At 44.9% G+C, this 14,336-nt stretch overlaps 1 protein-coding gene across 28 annotated transcripts in view; it reads left to right on the plus strand.

Annotated features, from left to right (window-relative positions):
* CACNA1C (calcium voltage-gated channel subunit alpha1 C) overlaps positions 1-14,336 on the plus strand; it is a 616,430-nt gene that overhangs the window by 395,294 nt on the left and 206,800 nt on the right. For all 28 annotated transcript variants that reach the window (XM_059683972.1, XM_059683989.1, XM_059683990.1 and 25 more), the window contains exon 5: positions 288-427. In XM_059683972.1, the coding sequence (XP_059539955.1) occupies positions 288-427 (140 nt within the window). The remainder of the gene's footprint in view (positions 1-287; positions 428-14,336) is intronic.

A 14,336-nucleotide genomic window follows, 5' to 3' on the forward strand; every position in this document is an offset into this window, starting at 1 on the left:
GGCTGCCCAGTTCACAGAGCCAGATGTGTTTTCACAGCTTTATGATGGCAAAGGGCCTGCCTGTGGCCTCGCTCAGACTTCTCCAGGCAGAGGCTATGCCCTGTATACCCACATGATGCATTGTCACCTTCCGATGGCACAGACCCTCCTGGGCACACACCTCAGCACTTGCTCCTGAGGTGGAGATGGTCACAAACCGCTCCCCCAGGCCTCCTTCCGAGAATTCAGAGTCCAGCTGAGCAAAGAAACACTGTCTGACAGTTTCTTCTCTCCTTCCTCTCTTTTAGGCTTTTTAGTGCAATTTTAGAACAAGCAACCAAAGCTGACGGGGCAAACGCTCTAGGAGGGAAAGGGGCTGGATTTGATGTGAAGGCGCTGAGGGCGTTCCGCGTGCTGCGCCCCTTGCGGCTGGTGTCCGGAGTTCCAAGTAAGTAGAGCCATTCTTCTTATGTTGTCAACACCCTCCACTTTCCTTCACAAATTGCCAAGAGCACTTTGCAAAGGAACCTGATTTCCCAATAAATGGAGATTTTGCCTAAATGAGATCCTTTGCTTTTAAAAACCCAGCTCTGATGTGAGTCCATTAAAACACACTGTGGTCCAGCTCCTGTAAATACTTGGAAAAAAAACAAAAGCACTCACAGCCAAATGAAGACAAGCCTGCACAGACCAAAGAGTCTTGTGGCCAGCTGAGCAGCCCTGCCAGGCTCTGGGCTGGGAATTTAAATACATTTGTGGCAAAAGTGCCAGGTGAGCAGAGACAGCTAATCCCCAAGGCTCTCAGCGTATTTGAACCAATGGGATTAACTCTACTCTCTGTATTTTGCCAAAGAACAATCAGAAAAGCACCAGTGGATGTTCTAAAAGTTTAATTTTGCCATTTCTTCTAGTTCCTCCTCCTTTCATGTCAAATGAGGCATCTCTGGCCACAGAAGCCCTATTAATGGACCCCGCCTGTCGTAATGAGAACTGGTTTCACATGAGGGGTGGAGGGTGTTCAGTAATCTCAAACAAGTGGAGTGTTAGGGAGATATTGTCCATCAGGACACCAGTCACATGGACAGCCCCCTCCACGGTGCCCCCAGAATTCTGTCCCATTGGGGATGAGGCCCAGGCACTGAACACAGCAGCTTCGGGCACCTGCATCAGCTCCAGCAAACCCAGCCCATGTTGCTCCTGGGGGCTAAATCAGCTTTCGGGGAGCTTCTCCTTCTCCTTGCTTGATTTGTGGTATCTGAGCATAATTCTGGACTTGTTTGCAGAGAGTTTACACTCTCAAGTCAGCTCCATCAGATCTGGCTCAAGACTTAAGGCAGAGGGGGTCCCTATGACCAAGCTGGAAGCAAACTAGTTTGGGGGTGGGGGCAGGGTCAGCAAAACAAAGAGGTCCTCTGAGCACCCAGCCTTTACCACCTACCCCGGGGACGGAGCACTGGTGACATTATGCTGCTTGGTGATATATCTTAGAGTCATAAAACCATGGAAATGTGAAGGACCTCATAGTAACCTGTTCAGTCCTTTGTTTGTTTGTTTTTTCTATTTTTTTGTTCAGTCATTTTTGTACATGCACAGAATAGTGAAGAGATCGTCTCCAAGTAACTTAACCAGCAGCAGAGCATGGCTAGGACCAGGTCTCCCAACTTTCTAACCAGCTCTTTCCTACCACACCCCAAGACCTCCAGTAAAGAATTAACTGTTGATTGTCTTAGACTTGTACACATATATCCTGTCTCTTCAATTACATTATAAGTCCCTTGAAGCCCAGAACTGTGCCTGATATTGTCTGTGATTTCTGCACAATGTCTAAATAGTCTCTGCACAAGGCAGGGCAGTTTACTTGGTAAATGAAGCAAGAATTGGACTATTTTCTTTGCAGTGAGGCCCCCTGGGCAAGGCTTGTGGCCTGTCTTAAACTTTACATAGAGCTAAATCACACAAACACATGCAGAGCAAATTCTTTCTATGTGGCCTTAAACACTGGGGCATGTAGGGATAGAAACATTATATATGACGCCCAAGACCCAATTCCCCTTTTCTGAAGCTTGAATTATTTAGGTTTTCTTGGTCAACAGCCATATCTCAGTAGACCAAAATCAAGGGTGAGAAGGCAGGGTGAGAATGGCTTTGAACATGACTTTAAGGAGCTTATCATGAAGGTGCAGCCAACGTGTCAGTGATATGAATCATGCATTGATTCCAAACTTTAGCTAAACAAGCTACAATGGACATAATGACTCACTGTTGTGTATGTGCTTATTAGGGGCCCACAATTTCAGAGCATTGTGGTGTGTATGAGGACGTATCATAAAGAATAAAGATGGCCCTAGCCGGTTTGGCTCAGTGGATAGAGCATCGGCAGGCGGACCAAAGGGTCCTGAGTTCAGTTCTGGTCAAGGGCATGTACCTTGGTTGCAGGCTTTTCCCCGGCCCGAACCCTGGTTGGGGCTTATACAGGAGGCAACCAATCGATGTGTTTCTCTCACATCAATGTTGTTTCTCTCTGTCTTTCCCTCTCTCTCCCACTCTCCCTAAAAATCAATGGAAAAATATCCTCGGGTGAGGATTAACAAAAACAACAACAACAAAAGAGAATAAATATGGTTCTGTCACTTGAGGAATATGATAGTCTAATAAAGAGGATATCAGTCAGCTTTTACCACAGGAACAAACAATCCCAAACTCACAGTGACTTAAAAAGGAACACATGTACCTGGATCGTGGTACACAAGGATGTTGGCCAGCTGAGCTGTGCTGGGCTCACCGGGTTCTGCTTGCCGTCTGGATGCAGCCCAGCCTGAAGAAGCGTCCAGCATGCAGGCCATGTTGTTCTCGTGGCAGAGGGCAGACAGACACTCACAGAGGGGGCAGAAAGCTAAACCACACAAGCGTATTTTGTTTTTGTTCAAATATGTCTTATATCACAGCTGCTCACATTCCCATAGCCAAAGCAAGTTACATGGCCATCTTTGTCCTAAAGATAATGGGACAAAGAAATATATCGTACTTACAGAGAAGCATGGGGGAATAATTGTGAACAAGTAGTACAATCTGTCACAAAGGGATTGAGGAGAGTGTTATTAACAGAAATAGTTACACTAATTACTCTAGTACAGAGATTTGTAATTAGAGATGCATATGGCTGAGAACCCTCATGCTTTAGTGCATGAAAAGGGAGAATTTGATAGAGTAGTGGGGGCTCCACTGTAGAAGAAACTTCCGTGCGAAGGTGTCTTGTCCCCACCTGTGTTTGCATAATGGTGGAACTGTACTGTGGTCAGGAAGAGGCAACACTTTTCGGAATTCTCTCATCAGGAAGATGAAGGCATGATAAAGCCCCTCAAATCCAAGGCCCCGGTTTTACCTGTCATGTAGTCCAGGGAGCTACTTTTTGTCATTAAAGATGATGACACTGAGATGGTTTTGCAGTGTGGACAGCCTTGCAGGTGACTCCATGCTTATGCATGGCAGTAACAACTGTGTCTTGTTTTCTGTAGGTCACCAATAAAAGAGAATGGATCATTTTTGAGCTTAAGGAAAGTGCCAATCCAGCCTTCCACCCTTTCTCAATGGAATAGTGTCTGTGTGACTTTTTGAGAAAGTATGTAGCCCAAGGTGAAGAGGTGCACTGTACTAGTTTAGTTGATATCATCTAGGAAAACATCAGCAATATCTCTTATACTACAAACCTAGACAAATGCCTCCTTCTCCCATTTCTCATAACTTAAGGTTGTCTCCTTTTGTACTTCAGCAAAACTCTTTAAAAAAAAAAACAACCCACAGTTGCCTTTACCTGTTATCTCCAATTCTCACCTTTCCATTCTCTCTTGAATCCAGTACAGTCGGGCTTCCTCCCTCGCTACTGTGCCAAACCTCTCTGCTGAGGCCCCTGCGACTTCCATGTTACAGAGTCTGGTGATCACTTGTCTGGTGCAGTTTCGCTTCATCTATCGGCAGCTTATCTCTGAGCCACTGTGATCACTAGGCTTTTGGAATACTGTCGTTTCTTAGTTGTGCCCTTGCTTCACTTGTTTTTCCTTCTCTGGCATTCGAGGAAATCATGACTGCGATCCTGGCTTTGTGCACAGTAAGGCTGCATGTTTTAGGGGATGATTTCACTGTGATATAGAAATCAGTTGACTCTTGCAATGAAATTCTATGTAACTGCAAGATCTGTCCATTTTGTTTCATCGAGACTCTTCCGCATAAAGGAAATCAGCTCCGCTGCCTGTGCAGCGCCACTGTGCACACGCAGTGCTGTAAGCGCAGGTGGCACCAAAGGACAAGCCATATGGAACAATAAACACTACACAATGAACATGAACAATAAATATGGAAGGTTGTGAATAAATATTTGCCTTGTGTATACAAGGAGTGCCTTTGCTTGAGGAACAATAAGCAAGGGGTCATTCCTCCTTTCATATAATCCCATCTGCCCTCCAGAGAAGGACTCTTAGGAGTGGATTGAGTAAAGGGGGCAGGCAGAGGGAGGTGAGGAAGGGTCTTTTGGCTTTATGAGGTCTCGGACAAAACGCACAGCAGCCCAGACTGGATCCAGCGCTGAAGGGGATTGAAGGATCAGTTACCTTTATGCAGAACCAGCACCAGCCTTGGAAAACACCATCCGCTCACCAGGAACACTTATCGGGCACGTTCTGTGGGCCAAGCACGAGGCAAGGCACTGGGGCTCAGAGATTAATAGGATACTATCCCCATCTGTCCAGGTACTTGAATGCTTTGGACTTTTCATGGGATACGAGCTTTCCTATGACATGAATTTGTTTAAGGTTAGCTCCTTCTCAGTTAAAAGTGTTGTTTCTGGAAGCACACACAATAGAAAACAGCTTGTTATTATACAAGGGTTTGCTTCCTGATTGAAAAGTGAGAAGGAGCAGTGAGAACCGTGTGTGGAGAGGGGTCAAACTCTTTTTTTTCTGTTTTCCTTGCTTAGATTAGGACTGTTTCCTAACAACAAATCAGCACCAATCAGTTGACAAATAGCTGATGAGTAGATACCAATAGAAGGCACCAGGAGAGACTTAAGACAGTTGTGAGCATGAGCTCTTGAATCAGACTGCCTGGCTTCTGCCACTGACTTACTCTGTGACCTTGGAGAAGTTACTCAGCCGCTCTGTGCCTTAGCTTCCTCATCTAAAATGGGAATAATAATAGAACTTATTTCATATGTTGTTAGAAGAACTAAATGAGTGCAATGGCAATGTTAGCTAATTAGTTACTAGCCCCCAGGCGGGGGGGAGGAGGGGAGCAGAGGGGCCCTCAAACATTGCCTAGCATACGGTGAGCACTCAGTTCAATGGTGGCTGTTACATCCCATTACATTATGCATGTAAAATAGAAGTATATGACAAGATTACTATCAAGACCAAACATCCTATATAATAAAAGGCTAATATGCAAATTGACCAAACAGCAGAACGACCGGTTGCTACAATGCAAACTGACCACCAGGGGGCAGATGCTCAACACAGAAGCTCCCCCTTGTTGGTCAGTGCGCTCCCACAGGGGGAGCGCTGCTCAGCCAGAAGCCGGGCTCATGGCTGGCAGGCACAGAGGTGGTGGCGGGAGCCTCTCCCGTCTCCGCAGCAGTACTAAGGATATCCAACTGACATCCTCTGAGGGCTCCCGGACTGCGAGAGGGCACAGGTCGGGCAGAGGGGCCCCCCCACCGAGTGCACAAATTTCGTGCACTGGACCTCTAGTAAAGAATAATCAAGAGGTAAATATCAACCTGAGACAAGAAAAATACCAGAGTGGCATGTGCATGATTATTTGACTTGCATAGAAAATGAAATGGATTCACGGGGCAAGTTTCCCAGGGACTGTTGCAGTCCAGAAAAGCTTATGAAGGAGTCAGTAGTTGAGATGAGCCTTGAGGCTTATGTAGAAGAGGTAAGGATGGAAGTGGAAGGGCATTTGGGGTGAAAACCTCCTTTGTTTGTGTCACCAATACAGGGAAGCCCAGGCCTGCACATAAGGCTATGCATGAACCAAGACAATGGAGGAGGAGGAGTGAGAACCAGATGAGAAAAGTCAGCAGGGAACAGACTGGTGGGTCCAGAATTCCAAGCCAATAGGCAATTTTCTAAACAGCCCCCGATGTTCCCTCTTCATTAGAAACATTTAAAAGACTGCACTGCAGAGAAATAGCTAAATGTCTCAGAAATCCCCTGAGTGTCAGAATGGATAGTGGATCTTGAATTCCAGGGAGATTCATTAATCCACCCTGGATACAGTGAGCTGGTAGCAAAGCTAATTCAGAGCCAGACCAGAGCAGCCCACGCTCTCCCACCCTGTACTCCTCCCCGTGGGCCGGGGCCGGACACCCTGTTTGCGGAGCACTCTGCTAGCTCCAACGCTGCAGGATACCTGTCACTCTCTTTATTGTTCATGAGGGAGTGGATCCTCCTGCTGCAAAAGGGAAAAACTCGCCCAAGTTCCTCGGTGACCCACTCTCGTCCTGCATGCAGGCTTTCCTCCAGAATGGGCTCTCCCTCCCGGCTCTAGTAACTGTGAGACTGGCCACACCGATTATCTAACACTGCCATTGGGGGCATATTAGAGCTGCTAAAAGCAACTTTTCTGAGTGTTTTCATGCTTTGATAGTTCAAAAGTAGTCATGCCATCCTGCCCGAAATTTGCTCTTCGGTGAGTTGGGCCACCATGGATTTGCAGCCACCATTACTGCTGCCAGGACAGTGTCCTGTGGCCCAGGGGGAAGCCCGCACCACTGGGAGGGCTTGAGCACCAGAGGTGGTCCCCAGAAACAGTTCGTCACTCTCACTTTATTTACAGACACCTCACCAGGCAGATTTGAGGGGTGTGTGTGGGTGGGGGGGAGGAGGGGAGTCTGCCTAAAGCTGATACTCAGAAATCAAGTAACTCGACCGCCTGAAATGGACACACTTTGGAAACTGAGTCCCAGAGAGGATCCACACTGCTTCCTTCCTCACCCCCGCTTTTTCCACAGCCTATGTCATCATCCTCTCAGGCCAGCCTTCATTCCTGGTTAGTGTGACCTAACGCCCTGAAGCGCCCACATGCTGCAGGTGGCGCAGTGCCTGTAAGTGAAGGGGGCAGAAGTCTCCGGCTCCAGCCCTGCTTTTTCTCACAACCAGCTCGGTGGCCTTGGGCAGGTTCTCTCTTGGGACCTCTGCTCCGCATCTGTGACTTGAAGGGCCGGACTGGCTGGCTCCGCATGTCTTCCTTCCCCACATCCTCCTCTCCACAGCAGCTAATACCCCGTGCCTTTGGCAGGCCTTCTTGCCTCTCCACCCTCTGCTCTTTCCCTCCTTTCATTTCCTTGAATCTGGCCTTCTTCTCCCCCACACTTCCTATTTTGCTTCCTGTGCCTTTTCATCCCTAAAGAGGTCTTAAATGTCAGGGGACCTGAGACCAATATGAGGGGACACTTATAAGACTCCTTGCAAGGACAGGGACATGAGCAGAGGGCCACCCATAAGTCCATCCCTCACTCTACCTCTCAGAGGGCCACAGGCTGCCTACTCCCACTGTGCACTCCATCCAGGAATCCTTTCTGCCTCATCTTCTAGGCCACTTCTCTACCACTTCTTTCACTGACACAGGAAGTAATAAAACCTTGTTCCCTACATTCATCTCATGGTGCTATTCCTGAAGTAGAATGTCTGATATCTGGTCCAACCAAGTTCCCTTTCTACAGACGGGAGCACTGCAGCCCAGCCAGTTAAATAGCTTTCTCAAGGTCACACAGGTGGCAGGCAGGCAGGGCTCAATTCCTGCACCATCTGTGGAAGACTGATGGCAGTCACGAAGGGACCCTCTGGTTTTGTAGTCTTTGGAGGTTGCAGTGCTCCCTTGTATACATTGGTTTACAGCCACGGCAAGAGGGAAGCAAGCCCTGGGAGTGTCAGTGTTCCCTCCCACCTTCCCGCCCTAGGCAGCCCTGGGTTGCTGTTCCCTAAGGCCCCCACAGAGCCCTCCGGGGCAGAGGTGAAGAGCATGACCTCTTAACTTTCTAAACAGGTTGCTGGCTGGTTTTACTGTGAAGAGTCTGAAGTTAGATCCCTGTTGTGGGCATGCCTTGCCTATCAGACACAGAACAGAATTTAGAATAGGGCCCCACACTCCCTGCCCCAGTCTCCCAATGCCTTTCATATTCCCTGCACCTAGTGGTGCTCGCCCTCTCCCACTTCACCCAGTGGGATTCCTCAGCTTCCACTGCAGCCCTCTCTCCACTGATTCGCCACCTGTTGTCCCCCTGCCCCCTTTCCAGGTGCCTCCAAAGGGGCCCTAGACTGGATTTCAGGGGCACAGGTATAGTCCCAGCTCTGCTGGCAACCTTTTTGTCCTCTGCTTTGTGCTTTGCCGAGGTTTATCTACAAAATGAGATTAATAATGGGTATTGTATACACAGGAAAAAGATTTCACCTGTGAAGTGTCATGAGCTTCTATCCTCCACTTGAAGAGAGATGTTATGGATTGTGATGAGACACAGCATGAGGTAGTGAGAAAAGAAAGACACCCAAATGCAGCAAAGCAAGTTAATGTAAACAATGGGCATATTTCAGAAGTTCCCGTTCCTGCTGTCATGGAGTTCTACTGAGAAGTTATTGACTAACAATAACAGAATGTGACTAATCTGGGAAAGTCTCTATTACAGACTGTATGTGGTGCTCTACATACAGCAGCTTACTTTATGATAACAAAGAATGCATCCCTTCACACCATAACTTCTCAAATTTACCAAAGTGCACACATTCCCCCAGCGATGAAAAGGTCCCATTTTGATTTGAGAATGAAATGTGGTGGTGATAAATGTTAGGGGTATCACCAATTAAAAGCCATATTCAGTGTCAGTGCCAGGCTTTCAGACCTTTATTGGTTGATTAATCGGCCCCACAGTACAGGAAGACAGAGACATTACCCCTAATTTATAGATGAGCACATGCAGTCGCCAGTGCTTCTAGACGAGAGTAATGCAGATGGGCTAACGGGGTAATCCAAATGGGCTCAGACTCTTCCAGCCTGTTTACCCCCTGCAGCATCCCCACCCCTATTGTTGGGAGGAGGACATAACTCTCTCTGCAGGATGCCCGCCTGGCTTGGAAGAGTGAGGGCAGTTGATATAGTTCCAGTGTTGGTTTCTTTATGTTTTGAGGGCTCATGAACCTTTTTGCCACAGGATCTGAAGAGAAATGGTATTACTGCCACCCAAGGGACTTGTGATGATGGTGGAGGCACTCCAGGCTTGCCAGTGAGGAGGCCACGGCTCTAAGTCTGGCCTGCAATGTGACCTTCCCTTTTGACCTCTGGCCCTCAGTTTCCTCATCTGGGAAATGAAAGGGTTAAACTGTATTCACCCTAAAATTCTTCCCAGCAGTGTCCTTCTGTGCTCCAATAACAGAGAATAGCAGTGAGCTGAGAATTTCTTAAGTCACTAATTCTATATGTAGTCAAGGCTAGGGTGTGACCTTGGACAGATGCCTTCACTCTTGCAGAACCTCAATACACTAGCAGTCAGTCCAGAGGTGGGAGAATATGTCACACAGTAAGTCAGTAATATTTACTAAGCACTGACTATGCACCTGGGGCCTGGGAGAGAGAGCTTCTTCAACTCAGGAAGCTCCATGATGGATTCTCCCTCATGCCCCGCCCTTCCCTAGAGACCCTCCAACATGAAAAAACAGCCAGCAGCAAGGTCAATATAATTTAATTTAAAATAATGGTAATGATAAAGGCCACTTAGGCTTACCAGTGATCCATGCTTTATAAATGTTGGAGAGAGAAACGAGGGGAGAGGAAGTGAAGATGGAGTGAGGTCAGCGGCCCATGAAGTGATCAATACACATAACATGAGCTTCATGCACCTATTATTCTTGATTCATTCCCTCTCACTGATCCATGGCAACTAGTGGTTGAGGACATAGGTAGCGGAGTCCTACTAGCTAGTTTCCAATTCCAAAGCCAATTATTAGCTATGTGCCTTGGTTTTCTGACCTTAAATCAAAGTTCAAATTGCAATTACCTCATGGAGTTGTTGTGAGGATGAAATAAGTACGTGCTTGTGAAGCATTCAGAATTGTGCTCAGCACTTAGAAGCATTCAGCAAATGTAAGATGTCAGTATTCCTATGGGTACAACTTCCTTTCTACCTGCCCAGGCTCCAAGTTAAACTGATTTGAGGAAGAGGGACATTTACATTTGATTTTTTAAAAAATTAACCTTATTGAAGTATAATTCATATCCAACTAAGTGTTCAAATTTTACCTGTATAGTTGGATTTTTAATAACCTTACAGCAGTGTAAATTTCATTTACCCAGCCCCCTCCTGTGCGATGGTTATACATCTTTCACTTATGCATGTATTATAAACCCCACCCCACAGTGTTAATATTTTTTGCCTTAAACAGTCAGTTATCTTTAAATTATGAAAAAAAAAATAAAGCAATGTTTTACATTTACTCACTCATGCACCATTTCTGGTGCTCTCCATTCCTTTCTGTAGATCCAGGTTGCCTTCTGGTATCATCGCCCCTCACCCTGAAGCACATCCCTAGCATTTCTATAACACAGGTCTGACGGATTATCTCAACTTTCATTTCTCTAAAAATGTTTTTATCCCATCCTCTTTTTGAAGTAGATTTTTATTCTTTATTGGAGTGACATTGGTTAACATTATCTACATTTCAAGTGTACAATTCTATAATACATCATGTGTGTTGTGAGCTTACCACTCAGAGTCTAGTCTCTTTTCATCACCATACATTTGACCCTTCTTCATCCTCCCCACACCTCCTCTCCCTCTGGTAACCACCATTCAATTGTCTGTGTCAGTGAGTTTGTTCATTTGTCTTATATTCCACATATAAGTGAAATCATGTGGTTCTTATCCTTTTCCATCTGACTTATTGCACTTAGCATGGTCCTCTAAGATCCATCCACGTTGTTGCAAATGGGAGTATTTCACCCTTTCTTATGACTGAGTAGTATTCCATTATATATATACTAGAGGCCTGGTGCTCAAAATTCATTCATGGGGGGGTGGGGGGGGGCGGTCCCTCAGTCCAGCCTGCACCCTCTCACAATCCAGGACCCCCTTGGGGGATGTCTGACTGCCGGTTTAGGCCCGATCCCACAGGGGTTGGGCCTAAACCGGCAGTTGGGTATCCCTCTCGCAATCCGGGACTGCTGGCTCCTAACCGCTCACCTTCCTGCCTGCCTGATAGCCCCTAACCACTCTGCTTGCCTGCCTGATCACCCCTAACTGCTCACCTGCCTGCCTGATCGCCACTACCCACCTCTTCCTTGGCCCCCGCTCCTGGGACCCGAGCTTCCCTCCCTCTGGCTGGCCACAGGCACTCAGGACCCAGGCTTCCCTCCCTCTGGCCAGCCACAGACATCAGACATCAGGCCAGCTTCACCCGGGCTGGCACCTGGGAACCTGGGCAGCTTTGTCTGGGCAGGCACCTGGGACCCCGGGCGGCTTTGCCCGGGCCCCAGCTTTGTCAGGAAGGACAACTGAATGACGTATGGAAGATGTCCAGTCTATCCGGTCTAATTAGCATATTACCCTTCTATCAGTATAGACTAGAGGCCCAGTGCAAGGATTTGTGCACCGGTGGGGTCCCTGGGCCTGGCCTGCGCCCTCTCACAATCCAGGACCCCTCAGGGAATGTCAGAGGCCCAGTGCATGGATTCGGCCCAATCCCCATGACCAGGCCAATGGACCCCACTGGTGCACGAATCCATGCACCAGGCCTCTAGTATGCTTATAAGATCTTTGGTTAATCTCTTCCCACTTTTCCCCCTCCCCCCATCACTCTGAGATTCATCAGTCTGTTCCATGTTTCCATGCCTGTGCATTGAGCGCCTGCCCCTGGTCGCCAGTGCACATCATAGCTACCCGTTGAACGGTCAAATAGTCAAATGGTCACTTAGGCTTTTATATATATTGATGTATATCACATCTTCTTTATTCAGTCATCCATCAAAGGAAACTTAGGCTGTTTTCATGTCTTGGCTACTGTGTATAATCCTGCAATGAACATAGGGTTACATATATCCTTACGAATAAGTGTTTTCAAAATTTTCAGGTAGATACCCAGATGGGGGATTAATAGGTCATGTGGTAGTTCTAGACTTAATTTTTTGAGGAACCTCCATACTTTTTTCCATAGTGACTATACCAATTTTCACCCCCCCCCCCCAGTAGTGTATGAGGGTTTCTTTTTCTCCTCTCTAACACTTACTTACTGTCTTCTTGATAATAGACATTTCAACAGATGTGAGGTGGTATCTCATTATAGTTTTGATTTGATTTTTCCTTGTAGCTAGTAAAGTTGAGCATCTTTTCATATATCTGGTGACCATTTGTATGTCCTCTTGGGAAAAGTGTCTGTTCAAGTCCTCTGACATTTTTAAATAGGATTACTTATTTGTTTTGTTGTTGAGTTGTATGAGTTTATTATATATTTTTGATATTAGACCCTTATTAGAGGTGTTGTTTGAAAATATCTCCACACATTTGGTTGGTTGCCTTTTTGTCTTGTTGATTTGTTTTTCTGTGCAGAAACTTTTTAGTTTGATATAGTCCCATTCATTTATTTTTGCTTTTACTTCCCCTTGCCTTTGGGATGAAGGTTATAAAATTCTCTCAGCAACCAAGATTCATAAATTTAGTAGCTGTTTTCTTCTGTGTTTAGATTTTGATCCATTTTGATTTAAATTTGTGAATGGTGTCAAATGGCAATCTAGTTTCATTCTTTTGAATGTGGTTTTCCAATTTTCCCAACACCATTTATTGAAGAGGCTTTCTTTTCTCCATTGTATGTTTTTGACTTTTTTATAAAAAATTAGTGGTCCATATACATGAGGGTTTATTTCTGGGTTGTTAATTCTGTTTCATTGGTCTGCGTGTCTGTTTTTCTACCAATACCATGCTGTTTTGATTATAATAGCTTTGTAGTATAATTTGAGGTCAGAAAGTGTGTTACCTCCAGCTTTGTTCTTTTTTTCTCAGGAAATTTTGATGACTTTTTGTTCTACTTCTTTTAAAAATGCCTATGGGATTTTTGATGGGGATTGCATGAAATCTGTGTATTGCTTTTGGTAATATGACCATATAGGTGAATCTTGTGTTGTTATTATAATCCACTTAGTCACTCCTTGTCTTTTGATTGGAGAATTTAGTCTATTGATATTCTTTAAATTATTGATGGATATGTACTTGTTGCCATTTAAAAACATGTTTTTTGGTTGTTTTGTAGTTCCTCTGTTTCTTCTTTGCTTTCTTCCCTTGTTCTTTGATTACTTTCCTTAGTATTATGCTTAGAGGTCTATCATTATCTTTTATGTATCTATTATAGATGTTTGCTTTGTGTGATTACCACGAGGCTCACATATAACAGCATATATATGTCTGTTTTAAGTTGATAGCATCTTAACTTTGAAGGCATTCTAAAACTCTAAATTTTTGCTCCCCATTTTATGTTTTTGATGTCACATTTTACTTTTTTTTTATTTTGTGTACCCTTTAACTGATTATTGTAGTTATAGTTATATTTACTCCTTTTTTTCTTTTAGCCTTCATATTATATTTATAAGTAATTAATCCACTTATGGAAATAATAATATAGTTTTAAATAATAGTATAAGAATAAACTGGCTTATGTACTCACAACTGTAAACCTATTTTTGCCATACCCTATGTATACATATATATATTTATCTTTAGCAGTTAAATTTATTTATTTATTTATTTTTACTAATTAATGTCCTTTATTTATAGCTGAAAGAAGTTTTGTTAACATTTCTTATAAGGTTGGTTTATTATTTTTTAAAAAATATTTTTATTGACTTCAGAAAGGAAGGGAGAGGGAGAGATAGAAACATCAATGATGAGAGAGAATCATGGATCAGCTGCCTCCCACATGCCCCCTACTGGAGATCAAGCCCACAACCCTGGGCATGTTCCCTGTGTAGGAATCAAATCGAACTGTGACCTCCTGGTTCATAGTTTGATGCTCAACCACTGAGCCACACCCCTGGGCAGCTTTTGCTTTTTTGTAACTCTTTTTTCTTCAGTTTTGAATAACTGCTGGGTAGAGTATTCTTGGTTGATATTTTTTCTTTTAGCTCTTTGAATATATCATGCTACTCCGTTCTAGATTGCCAAGTTTCTGCTGGAAAATCTCCTGGGAGTCTCATGTGGGTTTGAAAAATCTCCTGATGGTCACATGGGAGTTCCCTGTATGTAAGAAGTTGATTGTATCATGCTGATTTTAAGATTCTCTTTTTGTATTTAACTTTTGACATTTTAATTATAATGTGTCTTGGTGTGG

This window comes from Myotis daubentonii, chromosome 2 (assembly GCF_963259705.1).
Source record: "Myotis daubentonii chromosome 2, mMyoDau2.1, whole genome shotgun sequence".
NCBI lineage: Eukaryota > Metazoa > Chordata > Mammalia > Chiroptera > Vespertilionidae > Myotis > Myotis daubentonii.